Source organism: Neopelma chrysocephalum, unplaced genomic scaffold (genome assembly GCF_003984885.1).
Source record: "Neopelma chrysocephalum unplaced genomic scaffold, ASM398488v2 Primary Assembly neopelma1_125, whole genome shotgun sequence".
Lineage (NCBI taxonomy): Eukaryota > Metazoa > Chordata > Aves > Passeriformes > Pipridae > Neopelma > Neopelma chrysocephalum.
Window position 1 is genome coordinate 1214698 of NW_020897787.1, and position 17018 is coordinate 1231715.

The 17018-nt window shown below is 44.9% G+C and overlaps 1 protein-coding gene across 1 annotated transcript; it reads left to right on the forward strand.

The window, feature by feature from the left end:
• The first annotated feature begins 120 nt into the window (after positions 1-120).
• BBS2 (Bardet-Biedl syndrome 2) lies at positions 121-16845 on the forward strand. Its single transcript, XM_027698172.1, has 17 exons — positions 121-285; positions 1588-1815; positions 2207-2332; positions 2608-2670; positions 3664-3741; positions 5922-6026; positions 6897-6983; positions 8248-8383; positions 10232-10371; positions 11153-11297; positions 11875-12046; positions 12675-12804; positions 13603-13734; positions 14239-14376; positions 14834-14946; positions 15627-15775; positions 16428-16845. The coding sequence occupies exons 1-17, from the start codon at positions 169-171 to the stop codon at positions 16532-16534; spliced, it is 2166 nt and encodes a 721-aa protein (XP_027553973.1). The 5' UTR covers positions 121-168; the 3' UTR covers positions 16535-16845.
• The last annotated feature ends 173 nt before the right edge of the window (positions 16846-17018 follow it).

Below are 17018 nucleotides of genomic sequence, written 5' to 3' on the forward strand. Positions count from 1 at the left end.
CCCCCCCCCCCCTCAGTTCCCCCCGTTGGTCTCGCCCGTGCCCGCTGACGCGGCGGCCGCGCGTGCGCGGGGCGGTGCCGGTGCCGGGCCCGGCGGACCCGCGTGTGGGGCGGCCCCGCGGCCCGGCGCCCGCGTCCCTCCGTGCCCGCTCCGCTCCCCGCTGCCATCATGCTGGTGCCCGTGTTCACGCTGAAGCTGAACCACAAGATCCTGCCCCGCATGGTGGCGCTGGGCCGGTACGACGGGACGCACCCTTGCCTGGCGGCCGCCACGCAGGCGGGCAAGGTAACGGGGCAGGAGCGGCCGCGGGAGCCGCGCTGAGTCCCCCCCCCGGCCCCCGGGGGAGCCGGGCCGAGGGCTGGCGGCTCGTGTCCCTCGCCCCCCGCAGGCCCGGGCCGCCCCCCGAGGCGCCGGGGCCGTGTGCGGGCGCGGGGCGCGATGCTCGGAGCCTCTGCGGCAGTGGGGAGAGCGCAAACATTAACAGCTGGTGACCCGGCTGGGCGCTGGCACTGTGGAGAGGCTGTGGAGTCTCCTGCCCCGAGGTATTCAAAAGCTCTCTGGACACAGTCCAGAGCAACACGTTCTGGGGACTCTGTTGGAGTGGTCCCCACTCCAGTGGTCCCTTCCAACGCAACCCACTCAACGAACCCAAGTTGCCAAGGAAACTTTCACATTTTCTAGCAGTCTCGTTTTTTTTTTTTTTTCAAGCCGCGAGTTTTATCATACAGTTCTCAGTCACAGCAGCGAGCCCTGGCACTGGTACAGACCAGGCTCGGTGCTGATAAGGGCAGCGGTGCTGAGGTTTCTGTGGGTGATGCACAGACTGCATCCCCTGTGCCCTGTTTGAGTTTGAACCGTAAACATACGGGGTTAGCTACAATCTGAATAATTAACAAAACATAGGTTGAAGCATCAACCCACAGAGGCACTTAGGTGGTTGTAAATGCAAACAGGGTTCATCTGTGATGCTTCCCAGCATTATTATTTTGGAGCCTTTAGGAACAGCACAGAACGTGGGCTTGTCCAAGGCACAGGCTGCACAGCCATAAAGCAAAAGCTGTTGAGCATAATATCCTGAGATCCTCTGACTTGGCTCCAGATAATTACAATGACTGAATATTTGGTCAGTGAGAATAAAACCTTATTTATCACAGGCTCCTTTTTAAATTAACCATGCTCACCCACAGATGGAGGTTACAGATAGGTACCAGCTAAATTGTCCTAAATGTTTGGGGTGTTTTGCAAACGCTGTTACCAGCTGGATGTAATTTGTTTAGTTTGTTGTTGTTCCCTTTGGTTTGCTTTTTTTTGCCTTACTCTGAAGACTCCTCAATTGTCATTTTCAGAAATAAACAAAACAATGGTGTCGCAACTCCCCTGGCCAGAGCAGTTTTTCCTGCCATTTCCCTTTTTCTGGTATAGGTTAGAGAATAACTGTGAGAAATACTATTGTCAGCAAAACCCCCAGTCTGTAGGTTAAGTGAATGCCCTTCTTCCCCATCGCATTTATTATGCAAACAGTAGTCTTTACTGTTTGTATACACAGATACATGCTTTGTGTTAATATTTATATCCTTGTTTCTGCAGGTTTTTATTCACAACCCTCATGCCCGAGGGCAGAGAACAAGCACAAACCGAATGGTGCCAAGTAACCAGGATTCGGACATTTCTCTTCTCAACATTAATCAGGGGATCACTTGTCTGGCTTCGGGAGTGCTGAACCCTCAGCTGGGTTATGATTGTCTTCTGGTCGGAACACAGACTAATTTATTGGCTTATGATGTGTATAACAACTCAGATTTGTTTTACAGAGAGGCAAGTTTAATTTAAACTGTCTGCTTTTTTTAGTATCTCCATTGCTTTCTGTTTCTTTCCATTCCAAAGATCACAGTTTCTACATTACATTGTCAATTAATTGTGCTTCTGTTCCATGTATTAGTTCTACTACTCTATTCAGAACATTTTGTCTGTAGAATATCTGCAGTATTTCAAAATAAAGATGTGAATGTGATGTGTGTCTGTGTGTGCGAGAGCAAATTTTCATAATACGTCACACCTCACCTAGCAAGACAAAATTAAAAAAAATTAATAGGCATTCAGAGCTCAGCTACAATGACAGTGATAATGTTGGAGGCTCTCTCCTTGATTTGTGTACTCTGATGTCTCATTGTCTGCTGTTTCTTTTTCCTTTGATGTTTCTCCGTAGGTTTCAGATGGAGCCAATGCAATAGTTCTTGGAAAGCTTGGAGATATTTCACCTCCACTTGCTATTATTGGTGGGAACTGTGCCCTGCAGGGCTTTGATTATGAAGGAAATGACCGTTTTTGGACGGTAAGGCTGTGCCTAATGGTTTTGATGTTATTAGAAGATTCTTTCAATGGCACTAATTCATCTTGGGTGTTTTTATGCGTGAATATTAATTTGGTTGTTGATCCTCCCTAATTTATCTCAGACCTTAAATTGTATTTTGGTTGTGCATTCAGTGCACTCAGATGTTGCTCGAGCACTGTTGACTGTGTCAACTGTTCTGTTGCAGTTGAGATACTAAAAACAATTCAGGTTCTGGCAGCTGTCACCAGCACTGAGGACTGTCCTTCTGTTTTCAGGTTACTGGAGACAACGTTCGTTCGTTGGCACTGTGTGACTTTGATGGTGATGGCAAAACTGAGGTTTGTAACCATTTACACCTGAATTCAGCTGTTCTTGCGGTCTTGTGGTGAAATGATAATAATAAAAAAACTTGGGTTGTCAAGTATTTCTGACTTATATTACCAGTTGAAGTGATCCTTGTGTGGGAGTTGTGCCTTTTCCAGGCTCTGGTCTGGCAAGGACATGCAAAATGCTGAGTCAATGTGTGAGGAGCAGCAGTGCTCTGGCACTCCTTGGGTGGCTAAACCAGTCACATCTGGAGTCTTCACAGCACTGCTGCCTGGCTTTGATTGCTAACTAGTTGAAAACTTCTCTCTTTTTAATTCCCTACACCAGGAGCAGTACAATGAAATACCTGTGATCATCAGTTGTAAGGCATCTCTTTCAGTGGTATTTCTTGAATATGCTTGATAAATTCTATTTTGAAACAGAAACAACAGAAACAACTCACAAGCATCTTAAATGTAAAAGTGAGCTCTTAAGAAGCTGTCCTGTGAAAAGCTTCACTTATACTTGGTAAAATCAAGAAATCTGCCTTTAGATCCAGCCCTCCTGTTTCTTTATAGTGACATGGGGAAATGAAATAGTGTTTGCTCTGCTGATTTAAAATGAAGATAACTTGAAACACACATCTTGCTGATATGACATGAGACAAACAATAGGAATATATATATATATAATTGCAGGTAAGAATTGTAACACTGAATCTTCTACAGTAAGAAAAGAGCAGAGCCTTGGTGTTCCAAAGTATCTTTTCTCATTCCTACCCCAGATATTTCATTATGTTTTTGTAGAGACTGGCTTGACAAAAAAAAAAAAGAGTAACTAATACTTGATCAACAGGAGACTTCTGAAATCTTGTAACTTTTGCTCCACTGGCAACGTTTCAAACATCTGTTAAAGCCTCTTCATTGGACTTGGAATATTTGTTTGTCCTCTGGATCCTGGTGTATGTTCTTTTTATTTCCTTAGCTTGAATAGCTATTTTTAAGATACACTTTTTTTTTTTTCAGCTTCTTGTTGGCTCTGAAGATTTTGATATCCGGGTGTTTAAAGAAGATGAGATCGTGGCAGAGATGTCAGAGACAGAGGTAAATTACTTCTGGCTAATGTTTATTATAGTTGCTGATGGAGCTGAAAGCGTTGTGTACTCTAAAGCTTCTCTGGTTCAGATTTATTGTGTAGCTAAATAGTTACTCAACTGTTTGGCACAGTATCTATTCTGCTAGAACTGCAAAAGTTAGTTTAATAATGTCTTTCATTACACAGGGGGTTTTTTTGCTCTGTTTATTTATAAACCTTCAGCCAGCTGAGAACAGTGACTGTTGTTTGGCTGAAAGTCAGGGCCGTGTCCAAGGGTGATTAAGGTTACTGGGTTGTGATTGAAGCTCTGAGTGCCCTCTGAGCAAAAGAATGTCTTCTACAGATTTCCTCAAATGCCTTGACACAATCATGATGATGTAACTTGCCCTTGTGTGTATCCAGACAGTGCATGGCAGGGCAGAAGGGGGATGCCCAGGCAAAACTGGAAGTTTATATTGCAACTGGAGTTATGCACTGGCTGTCTTAAAAGGGCTGTGGTGACTGAAGTAAGGCATGGGGCAGAAAGGTTTAGAGAGGGATAAATAAAAGGTGTAGGGGATACTCTTTAGCTTAAGAACTGAGAGAGCACCTCCACTGTTAGATTTGGGTTTCTTGGAAGGGAGTAAAATAGCCTTTTCACAGCATTTAGGAGTGTTCTCAGTCTTCTCACGGCCCTTCTAGAGCCAAGGTGGAGTAAGGGCATGTTACAGGCCTTTGTGCTTAAAGATCTGAGGTCTCCCCCCTGCCCAAGGTGGGACTAAAAGGCTTAGCTATTAAACCACTTAGGAAGAGCTATAAAAGACAAATCCACTGTTCTAGGAAAGGAGGCTTTTGCTATGGCTAGAATTAGAACTGGGCCTGTAACAGATCCTGCTGTGTGTGCAGTGGCCAGTCTGGTCACGTGGTGATTTCTGGTTAAAGGGAAGGTAAAGGTTCCTCACTCTCATGTGTGATTTATTTCCAGATCCATGGTAGAATTGTTTTAAATTCACACCTGCAGAGTCTTAGGAGGCCTGTTACAATCCTGCTGTTCTCATTTAGAAAGACACAGCTACACCTAAACCTTTCTTTTTGGGAGGGTAAATCCAGGGAACAATAGCTTTATACATTGTGCTTGGTTTGGGAGTCTTGAACAGTTTGCATTTTGTCTGTTTAATCACTTACTGGTGAAAGTGAAGCTGTGGACTGTTGTGACTCTTGTAAATGGACAATCAGGTATAGATTTATGGAGTGTTACCTTTGAGTTTCTAACTGTTGATGGGGTCTTTTGTCCTTACCGAGTGCCTGTAATTTAGAGGGGTTTGATACTTGGGAAAGACTGTGGAGAAGATTGTGCATGGAAAGGATAAAGGGTTCGCATGTTTTATGCTAAAAAATCCCAAGGAGCACAGTCAGCTGAGTTTAAATAAGAAGTTGGTGAAGAATTTAATGGGAGGAAGTCTCTCATGCTACGCTGTACAGAAGACCAGACAGATGATTGCAGTTGTTCCTCCTGACATTAAAATCTCTAGTGCATGGAAAAACCTGCATTTCCAAGCACTGAGAACCTTAGCTTAATGAAGAATGGGTCTTGGAAGGGGTGAGAAACAGGCTGAGTTATGACTCTCAGGTGTTTCCCCAGAGCTGTTATTTATTCAGGTAATACCTGGCCTGGTGTTCCAGTTGTGTTCCAAAGGAGTCCAAGTGTGGAAGCTGTTAATTTTTATCTCATTAATCTTGGGCAAAGATTTTCTACCAATAATATCTGTAGGGCTTTCCTAACTCTGGTAAAGTTGAACTTTTGACATCCTCAGCTCCTGAAGCTTAAGGACTGTTGTGTGTTTGGACTAGTTTTTCACTGACAGTGTGTTAGCACTGATGACCACAGGAATCCTGTGAGCAGTTGCTGTCTGTGGTAGGAAATACTTGGGCAAAGCACACAGTTGGAGGGCAATTCTGCAATCCTTGCTAAAGTGTGTCCTAACCCTGGGAACGCAGCTTGTGTGAGGAAATCCTACAAGGCCTTTGGTGATTTCAAACTGATTTTTAAAAAGTAGTTTCTTCAGTACTCGGTGCTTCCTGCAACAGTCTGATTTACCATTTAAGTGCTGTAGAGTTCACATGAGAGATCGTGTAGCCTGTTCCCTGTTACTTGAAGTTGCAGAGGTTTTCACTGCTGTATCCTCTCTCTCCCTCCTTTCCCCACAAGACCATTACTGCCCTCAGCCCCATGTATGGCAGTCGGTTTGGTTACGCTCTTGCTAATGGGACCGTTGGAGTTTACGACAGGACAGCCCGCTACTGGAGGATCAAGGTTAGTCCAGGGTTGGAATATCATCACTGCAAGCTTGAAGGCTGCCAGGAGGCTTGGTACCTGATCTCAGGTCATCCTGATGTTATCCTGCCTCCTTAGACGAACTTTGAGCAGAGAACTTAACTTTGTTCTTACAAAATCTACCTGTTTTTATAGGTACACGCAAAATGAATACTGTGTCAGTTCCTTTTGGGCTGTTGGGGATGGCTTAAACATCCTGGATACAACCATACACCTAGGGATTCTTTAGCTTCACAGGGTTGTTTAAGTAGGAGGGAAATTTGAATTCATGTTAGAAAATGCCTCTGGCTGTATTGTTGGATCAATAAACTGTTTTTCAGAGACTGAAATCTTGCACTGTCTGCGTTCAAAGTTAATTTTTCTCATCAACAGCAATTTGCTGCTCCAGCAAATCAATTCGGCAAGATCCTTTCCTGATGCCCATTTTAATATTCTTAATATGACACAGATTAGAACAGCATATTTAATAGTAATAAGAAAAGATTCCCTAGGAGGTGATAGGAAGAGGCTCATGGCTGTCCTCGCTGGTCTCATTTTATGACAGTGTTGAAGACCTGATTTTTTTTTTTCCCCAGAGGATTTGCCTTTTTATGCTTTGTTTTTGTGAGTTTAATCATCTGCTTGGATGGAAATGTATTTAAAGGAACAGTCAGGTCCTTTGAAAGCAGTGGACTAGATTTGTAATGCAAGGGCCTGAGAGATAGCGATGCTCAAACTGCCTGTTAAGAGGCAGTATTGTGTTTTTTTCTCTAATCTCTGTAGCCTCACAGTTCAGTCTTGCATGTGTCAAGCATGTGCAATTCAGAAAACATACTCAAGCCTAATTTGTTCTTTCTTTTCTGTGCTCAGTCAAAAAACCAGGCAATGAGCATCCATGCATTTGACCTGAACTCTGATGGGGTGCCTGAGCTGATCACTGGCTGGTCCAATGGGAAGGTGAGTTTGTACAGGGGGGAAATGAAGAGCTGTGGATATGGAAACTGTGTTTGATCGAGGCTGTTAAATGATCTGAGGAACAGCAATCCAAAAGATTAAAAAGAAAGCCGAGCACTGAAGATCTATTGCAATGAACCTAGTTTGGCTGGTGAGCCCAGTGCCAAGTGCAAGATCAGAGAAAAGCTGCTTCCCCTGCTTAGCTCAGAGTCAGTTGCAAAGGTGTGGCAAGTTGTTTCTGTGGCAGCAGGGATCATATGCCACATCCTAAAGCTCCTGAGTGTCTCTTTTCAGGTGTGTCTTGAGGACATGGTAATAATCCTCTGCAGTGTTTCCTAAATGTTCCCAAACTACAGGGAAGACAAAGCAGTTATGTAACAGGAGAGCAGCGTCAGTCTCCACTGGGGCAGGATTAATCAAGCATTATTTGATTTTATGTAAAGGCATTCTATACAGCTCAGTCTTAGTCTTTTAAACCTGTTCCTTGGTATTCCCCTTTGTCAGAAATGACTGTTTTAACTGCCACATCCCTCCTGGATGCAGCTTGCCAGTTTTTTTTTGTGAAGCTATGCTTTTTTTCTTCACACCTCTCATTACTGTCATTAGCCTGGGGGGAATTTAATAACTTCATATCAGGCTGGCAGTCTGGAGCCCAGATATGTTGTAACTTATGCTGGATTAGGTGATTGTTAAAGAGAGAACCTCTCCTTGCTTTACTCCTGTTCTTTTCCACTGGCAGTCTCTACCCAGCTTGTTGATCTGAAACAGTTCATAGCTCTTAGAAAGAGTAATGCTGGGAGCTGGGCTTTGGAAAATACACAGTGCACAGAACTGAGCCCCCCTCACCCTTCTTCTCCAATGAGAGGTAATTGAAGGTTGTGGTATTTGTGTATAAAAATAATTCCCTGCACAGGGGCTGCAGCTGGGAGGGCAGGTTGTAAATACTGCATTATTTCTAATTTAATCCCATCATTGCTGCATTCATATGTTTATAACCTTCCCAGTGCAGACTTGCAGTCCCTTCCTTTCCTTCCTCGTGTGTAACTTAGGGAAGCATCTCTGAAGAGCAGTTCCCTCTAGCTGAGTCTGCCTGGAGGTCGTTTCTGCATGATGTTTTTTTCACGTGTGGTGTTCAGATCAGCAGAGCTGTACTTCGCCTGCAGTGCTGTGAGTGGAGCTGGCCCTCAGTTCCCAGCTCAGAGGATGGCATGACACCTATTTTGGAGCTTTTCTGTTCCTGCTGAGGCTTGGGACTCTGTTGTTGCAGGTTGATGCCCGCAGTGACCGCACTGGGGAGGTCATCTTTAAGGACAACTTTGCCTCCTCAATTGCAGGAGTGGTGGAGGGGGATTACAGGATGGATGGGAGCACCCAGTTAATCTGCTGTTCGGTCGATGGGGAAGGTAAGAGCATTGCTCAGGATATTAGTTTAATACACAATAATATCAGGCACATCACATCATCTCAGATTAGCTAAACATTGTTTTGCTTCCAACATTTTGTGTGCCAGATTCCCTTGGCTTTGTGTGAAGTTAAGGGAATTTTGAGTTATGCTGTCTGCAAACAGGGTTTTGAATATCGCCTCCTCTGTGAGAATCGGCGTGTGTTTCATTGTGATCCAAGAAGCCATCAAAATTCATTTGTCTAATGGAAGAAGCCCCATCCTAATGCAAAGATAATGATATTCAGGACAGACTCTGGTTCTTTAGGCTACATTATAATAGATGAATGTATAGGAAATCTTTTTTTTTTTTTTCTATTGGCTGCTTTACAGTGGGTAAAGGTGTTTAGAGAGCTAAGGGTGTGTGTGTTTAGGTTTTCTTCTGCAGGTGGTTTTTATATTAGAAATTTTAGATGTTAACAGCGCTTTGTTTCCTGGAAAATGCTCTCCAGTCTCTCCTGAGAAGTGCTGGGTTTATCCCCCTATGCATTCAGAAAGTCAGACCCAGTTACTGTGAGTGGAAACAAATATGATCACAGATTATTTAAATAAGCTCAGCATGAATTTACAGGGATGGCTTCAGGAAAGACACTGGTGTGATTATCCGACTGCTTGGCGTCAGTGGCCTGAGACAGGCAGGTCTGGCACAACCCATTTGAAACAAAAGCCTGTCCTTGTTAAATAGCATAGTATTTTGGTGTCTGTCTTAATCACAGGCTGTGGGGATTTGCTGCACTTGGGCTTCAGCATATAAACCTTTTCCCAAGCTTACAGAAGGGGTGCAGTGTAGGCAGTTCTGAAGAACCTTGTCCTTACAGAGCTGTGTAGGTTTATATCACTGAACATGACCATCCTTTTCTGATGGGTCCATTGTAAACAAGCCTTGGCACAATGGGGATCCCTTTAGGCCTTACCAGTTGGTGTGGCTGGGGTTATATAGGCAATGTCATTAGAGCATCCTTTCACATGAGGTGTTCTGTATTGCACTGTGTTTTCTCTCTTGCTCTCATTTTAAATGAATGATTCACCCAGAAATAATAAAACGGGTCCTTTCATCAGTGGGCAAGCTGAATGCAACTTTTTGTGGGGCAGCAGTTATACACAGTCAGGCAGCATATTCTTTGCAGGTATAAGACTTCTGTCCCTGGCTTTCATTGTCAGCTGCAATCAGAGCACACAGCCCTAGAGCAAAATGGAAGTTTAGAGCAAGTGTCTTTGTCTCATCATCTGTTCAGGTCCTCTGTCTCCACAGACACTTAGAGATAAGTCCAGAACTCTGTGCTCCACTGGACTACTGGGAAACAGGTTGTACCCCTTGAGGTGAAGTATCCCTTGATTTGGGGAAAAACTGCTGTGGGTAAATCTTGTTTCCTGGCTGATTGACAGTGACTTACAGTCCCTTCAGACAGCAACAACCCTCTGACCAGCTCTAGAAATCCAGGTACACATTTTACTAATTTTCCATAATTGCAAACTTGCCTAAGCACCTGAAAGAATGATTGTAGTGGGAATCCTCTTGCAAAAGGACTGGGTGCTGCACTTGTCTGGCCAGGTGAGTACAGCTTAAAGGCAGGTTGGCAATTCACTTTTTTTCTTTTTTTTCTATTGTGCATTTCTCTTGTCCTGATCACCAAGAAAGCCGGAGCCTCTGTGGGTCTAAATCAATGCTCAGTCTTCAGCTGAGCAGTACCATCTGAAAACCAGATTTAGTGTCCTCTGCAGAGGTGATAGAAGACAGTCTTGTTACAGAAAGCTTTGGGGAGGCTGGGAAAGGCTTTGCTGAAGCTGGCTGTGTTTTGTTTCTGTACAGTCCGAGGCTATCTGCCAGGAGGTGAGGAGATGAAAGGAAACCTAATGGACACGAGTGCTGAGCAGGATCTGATCCGAGAACTTAGTCAGAAGAAACAAAATCTGCTGCTGGAATTAAGAAATTATGAGGAAAATGCAAAGGTACTACTTAGATAATGTGAGGGACCAAAACACACCTCCTGTTAGTATAAATCTGGGGTAATCTGGGAAGTGGTTGTGGGGCAGTCCAGACAAGTCAGAGCTGTAACCTGTCAGGGTGCAGTGAGATTGTCTGCTGCGGGTTCCTGCTTATGCATTTGGCTTGTTCCTTGTGCAAGTTCAGAACTTGCTTTTTGTATTTTAATTGACAACACTTTCCTTGCTCCTTCCTCTTGCCAGAGCAGTTGTGTTTGGAGCTGGATTCCCTTCAGCCTTGGCTTATGACTGCCAATTGTAGTTTTCAGTGTGTAAGCCAACTTGGGAGTCAGAGAGGATCGTGTGAGAGGATCAGGTCACTGGGTGAGGGTTGGGAGCACTGCCAGGGTGTAGGAAAAGCACTTGTGGCTTGATGGTGAACGTGCAGAAATAAAGAGTTTCAAAGACAGTCTGAGGAAAGAGCAAACTCGTATTTGAACAGCAAACAACCACCATAGCAAAAGCTTGGGATTCTATAAGCTTGTGCTTAAAACTGATATGTGTTAAGTGCTTTTCTGAGTACAGGTTTGGCTCCATCAATGGTAAAGCACCCAAAAAAATTGCATCCAAGCATCCATAGCTCTGTGCCTAATGCAGCTGCCACTCATAGCTGTGTGAAGTGTCTGGGCATTGCTGTAACGTGACCTCCTTCTGCAGGAAAAGAGAACTTACTTATGTGTCTGTGTTCTAGGTTTCTTGACTGGAAATCTTGAAATTCTGATACTGAAGGGTGTGTGTTTTCTAACAGGCTGAATTGAACGCTGAGTTGAAGGAAGCTGATGGGCAGAGAGGTGTGATTCCAGCAAACACCCAGCTCCAGACAGCCCTCTCAGTTAATCTGGGCTCTGACAGCCAGTCTGCCCATGTGGAGCTGTGTATTTCCACCACAAATGGTGAGTGGTAACCTGCAACCTTTGACATTCATTTCATGTAAATTAATGCAAATTTTTAGTTATATTTAGCTTATGGTTTGCATGTCTCCCCTTTGTTGTCTATAATGTCCCCTTTGTGGTTTCTTTCCTTGCACAGAGTTTTGAATCGAGCTGTGTTCCTTTGTTGGGTCTCAGGGGAAAGGAGTTTGATGGAATTTGCTTCTTGTTATGTGTTATATTCCAAGGCAATTAACATTTAACTTGGATAAAACCAGTGCTGGTGATCCCTGCAGCACTCCTTGTGTTGACTGTAAACATTAACCCACAGCTGCATTAGTGAGAGTGTTGTGTGAATGCAACTGGACTTCAGCTGGCTTTATATGCAGACTGGAACTACCCAAGATAGCAAATTCACCCAACACCAGCCATGCAGTTGGGCCCAGATGTGGTGGTCCTGGTCTCCTGGCACGTTCTCACAATTCAGAGGAGGGGGTATAAAGAGTTTACCATGCTTAATTCTGAAAATAGTGGTGAAAATAGTTTGTTGCCAGAGGACAACTTTTAATTTAGGAACTGCTTTTTCTTCCTTGTTGCTAAGACACAATCATCCGTGCTGTGCTGATCTTTGCTGAGGGCATATTTGAAGGAGAGAGCCACGTGGTGCACCCCAGTCTGCAGAACCTCTCAAGCTGTGTTCGTGTTCCCCTCACTCCACCCAAAGATGTCCCCGTGGATTTGCACATCAAAGCCTTTGTGGGTTACAGGAACAGGTGAGTTGGGATCCCTGCTGCTCTCCAGGGCTCACTGTGTGACCAGGACACAGCAGTGATGTGGCTTCAGGCTTGTCCCTTGTGAAGTGCACCGTTAGTCCCCGGGTGCCCCACTTCTCTGTGTTACTGGAAGGAGAGCTGGAATGCTTTCTTAAAAACACTGTTGCACCTGTGATGCCGAGCTCTTCACCAGATAAAGTCTGAATGCCCTCAAATCACTGGGTAGGGAGGTGTATTTTGAGAGTGAGCCATCTACTGCAGAAAGAGTGTGTGGGACTGAATTCCCTTTTTGTTTTCTCTATTTGTCTTCATTTTGTTTTTAATAAGACTTCAGTGAACTTGTAAAGGAAACACCCAATCACATAGTAAAATTGTAAATGTGTTAGCCTTGAGAGTATGTTTCAGTGGAAGGATTGTTAAAAATGTCAGCAGTGGGGAGGAGTTGTACAACCTGTGATAAGCCTGGAATTTCCAAGTTCGGTCTTTCTTCCTGGGAAGCAGCAGCTGATTATGGAACTGGAGGCTGCTGATACCAGTACCCAGCTAAAAAAGAACCAGGAACTTTTGCAATAGGTGGATCCCTGCTGTGTTAGTAAGTGTCTCTGTTTTCCCTTTGGCTTGCTGGCAGCACCCAGTTCCACGTGTTTGAGCTGACCAGGCAGCTGCCTCGCTTCTCCATGTACGCGCTGAGCAGCCCGGACTCAGCCACGGAGCCCCTGAGCTTTGTGAACTGTACCACCAATGAGAGGCCACAGAGGGTGAGTTTCTGCCCTGATTCCTATTTTGCAGTCCTTCACAGGTGGAGGGTTTGCAATCAGCTTGACATTTCCAATAGCAAAGGAAAGGTTATTCCGTGAGCAGCCTGTGTATTGCAGCTTTTTTCCTGTCTCTAAAAGATGCCTCTGTTGAGGCATTCCCAGCATCAGGAATTTGTGCAGGAACTAAAGGCCTCAGATCACAAGGTGTTTAAGACATTATCTTGTTTGCTGTGTGCTGGCTGATGGAATGCCAAGGGCAGGAGCCTGGTAGTGAGTGTTGAATTTGTAGGGAAAAAGGCAGCAGAGTGCCCAGGTAATGGCTCACTTTGGAAACAGATAAGCAGCAGTGTTGTAGCTTTGGTTCCAGAAGATCTGAATTGTAGGATGGCAGTAATTAGAGCTGGTCATTTTCCTCACTGTAGGACTCTGCCATATTTCCATGACCTTTACTGCATTAAATGGCCAGGACAAAAAACAAGATGAAACACAGTTTTAACTTCTTGCAGTAGAACCAAGCCTTGCTTCCCAGCTTTCTCTGGTCTCCAGACCTGGGCTTATGTTTTGACCTTAGGCTGTGGTCTCTGGTTGTTGGATTTGACTCTTTTGGGAATATTCAGCTTTGGTGCAAGGATTCAACTCTCCTCATTCTGAAAAGTTCATGGCATGGGGTTAGGGGATGAAATTTAGTAAACGAATTTTCCAGGGTGTCCTGGTGCACATCACGTGCAGGGACATTGTGTGGTTCCCCAGGCTTTACACACAGGGGGTGGCTGATGCTCTTGATTTTATTTTTGCAAGATCGTTATGTGGCTGAATCAGAGCTTCTTGCTGCCAGAGGATGCAGAGTTTCAGAGTGCTCCCTTTCAGGTTTGCTTCACTTCCCTTCGTAATGCAGGTCAGCTTTGCATCAAAATCAAGCCTGGTGGAGAGGTGAGTACCTTCATGGACAAGGGGAAACTCCCTCCTAATTATAATCCAGTGAAACTTAAGGGTGGTGCCAGTACGAGACAGTAAAAGTGAGGGGCAACCGAACAGGCAGAGAAAGTACTAATGTTATAGGGATGCTTTTGGAAACTTTTGGGTCTGTTTATTGTTAGTGAGGAAAATCCCAGGGCCTGTTAGTGAAGTAAACTTCTTAGCCTGCAGATGTGTAGGAAGGAGGGTATTTTTTTCCTCACAACCTGGTTTCAGGGAGCCATAATGTGAGGCACAGAGGTTGCCTGTAACTTCTGCACTGGTCCTTTGTGCACACAGACGCCTCTCTATCCCAAGCCTGAATAAAAGCCCCTTTGAGATCAGTGTCTCCTTGTCTCCTGAAAACTGTGGAGTTTTCCCATGCAACAGTTTTGCCTCTTGGTAAAGGACCTGCTTTGAGATGCTGGCAGATGTTTGGGCATGGAAGAGTGCTGAAGTGCTTTCTGTCCTTTCTGCCAGATTTCCATCAACACAGATGACATTGATCTGGCTGGGGACATTGTGCAGTCCCTGGCCTCCTTCCTGGCCATCGAGGATCTGCAGGTGGAAGCAGATTTTCCCGCGTACTTCGAGGAGCTGCGGAAGGTGCTGGTGAAGGTGAGGAGGCACTGGGCATTTCTGAGCTGGCAGATGAGCAGTCACTGGGAGCATTTTATGAGAGGATCTCTAAACTGCTTTATCTTCTTTGTGGAAACCAGCCCAACGATGCCTTACTGTATGTTCCGTGGGACACCCTCGACTTTGTGCCTGTTCTTTGTTGTGTAGAACAGGCCCGTGGACCCCGGCTGGTGGTTGTTTAGGATGATGTAAATGGGTTGTCTGGGAGTTTGGGTCAGGGCATGAAATGTGTATCTCAGCCTGCTCACCCCCTTCCAGGGGCCAAGGTGCTGCTCTGGCAGCTGGGGTGAGGGGAAGGAGAATGGTCTCAGGGATGCTGGTAGGTTAAGTTGTGATGTTGTTATTTCCTATTTCACTGGGCCAGTAGCACACGGGGTTTAGCCTGGGTGCCCAGGGTGCCCAGGACCCTTGCTCAGGAGCTGCTTGCCTTGGCCAGGTGGATGAACACCACGCTGTGAATCAGAGGCTCACTGCTGACATGGCTGAACACTCCAACCTCATCCGCAGCATGCTGGTCCAGGCGGAGGATGCTCGGCTCCTGGGAGACATGTGAGCCACTGCTGCCTAGCTCGTGTGCTTTGGGTTTAGAGCAGCCAGTTTTTGCTTTTCAGGTGGAAAAGAGCACAAAAAACTATTGGTGTGATACAGGAGTTGCCTAGTTACAGCTTTTGATGTAGAATTTTACCTTTGCTGGTCCCACCATGAACCTTGTCTCATTCTTTGGGTGGAAAACCAGTCAGGGCAAAGTGAGAGGGCAAGGGTAGGGCTTAGTGTAGAGCAGGTGGGGTGAATCTACTTCAAGATGGTGAGATATGTTAGAAAAGATACATTAAGGGAAGAAGGCAGGAAAAGCTGTCTTTGGTGTGTGAACTTTCTAGAACAACAAGAAATGTTAGGTGTGTTTTCACTCCAGTTTGCTGTGTTCTGCTGATGTCTGAGCTTTACTGTGAAGAGCAGCAGTGTCTGAGCTACTGCAGGGCAGTGGTACTTTCACTGGGGAAAGTGGCATCTCCACTTTGGCTTGCTGGGTAAAATAACTGCAATGGACCACTTGTTTTTAGAGTAAAATGATGAGTATAACCGACATGTTTAGCCAAGTCTGTTGTCTCACAGCTGGCAGACTGTGGTAGCCATCACAGCCACGTATTGCTGCACCTTTACATTGACAAACCAGGAGTGACTTTCTTGTCCCCAGAGATGCAAATAACTGGACTTATTGTTTCCCCCAGGAAAAACATGAAGACACGGTACATTGAGCTGTATGATCTGAACAGAGACTTAATAAATCAATACAAAATTCGTTGCAACAACCACACGGAGCTGTTGAACAATCTGAAGGCTGTGAACCAGGCGATCCAGAGGGCTGGGCGGCTGCGGGGTGAGTCTCTGATTTTGGAGGGATTGGGGAGTCTCAGGCCCTGGTGAGGCAGATGAGATGTGTCCCAGAGGCCACCTGGGTTAGTTAAAGTGACCTCAGGCTTTTTGGCCTGAAACTCAATTAGTAGAAATAATCTTCCTTTTTTCAGTCGTAGCCAATTGCCTGTGCCAGTCAACTGTGAGCCTCCAGTATAATCTGGGATCACAGTTTTAGAAAGAACAGTTTAAAGTAGTTTCCAGCTTTCTGAATGATACGGAAATTCCTAGTTCTGTTGAACATAATTCTAAAAGTAGTATTTCAGTTCTTAGTTTATAATTCTACTTTAAAAAAAGGCAACTACCAACTTAAGCAGGGCTGTTTTATCTGTATTATCAGTCCCGTAGGTCTTTTGGGAAGGAGGTACTTTTTTGTCCATAGCATTCCCCTTCCAGCGAGTCCTTTAAGCTCTCCTAAAACAGAACTACAGATGATTCTTCTTTAAAGAAAGGTTTTTATTTATGTATTAGAAAAAAGGAGATGTTTCACCATGTGTTTAAAAAATATCTGGAAGAAACCCCTAAATTTTGAGACTGGATCAAATAAGCATTTTTACCAGTTTCCTACTCAGTAACTGAAGTGTTTTTTCTTTCCTTTCCTTTTTGTCTCTTTGCAGTTGGCAAACCCAAAGCACAGGTGATAAGTGCTTGTCGGGATGCAATAAGGAGCAACAACTTCAACACCCTGTTCAGGATAATGCGTGTGGGAACAGCCTCTTCCTAGGGAGCGGAGCAGCAGCAGCACAGAGGCAGATAATGGGTGACAAGCAGTTCATTCAGTTCATTCAGTCTCCTGCTCCACTGGAGGGGGAAGGAATTCCAAAAGTAGCATTGTAGTTAAGCTGTCAGCTGGAAAATATGCGGGCCAAAGCTTCATGGAGAGAGCATCAGAGCTTAAGTGCAGATGTGGTGTTTATGCAAGACAGAGGTATAATGTTCAAGCAGTTATTTTTCTTACAGTAACTTATTTATGTATTTAAATATATTTTGTACTTAAGGCATTGGCCTTTTCCATTAAAGCGTAGACTGACTTGACTGCTTTTGTTTTGATTTAGTTGGGGAGATGTGTAGTGTTAAGTTTATTTGTTGAAAAATCCAACCCAAACCACTTCTCTGGCTTTTGCTGCGTGGTCTCTGTGCACTTGAACTCCCCGTGCTGGAGAATCCCGGGTTTCATTGCAGGGATGTGTGGCTCTTCAGGGAAACTG

Coding starts and splice junctions, on each gene's coding strand:
- BBS2 (XM_027698172.1), top strand. CDS start 169: ATGCTGGTGCCCGTGTTCACGCTGAAGCTGAACCACAAGATCCTGCCC. Junction 286..1,587: donor CCGCCACGCAGGCGGGCAAG/GTAACGGGGCAG, acceptor TTGTTTCTGCAG/GTTTTTATTCACAACCCTCA. Junction 14,947..15,626: donor GCTCGGCTCCTGGGAGACAT/GTGAGCCACTGC, acceptor TGTTTCCCCCAG/GAAAAACATGAAGACACGGT.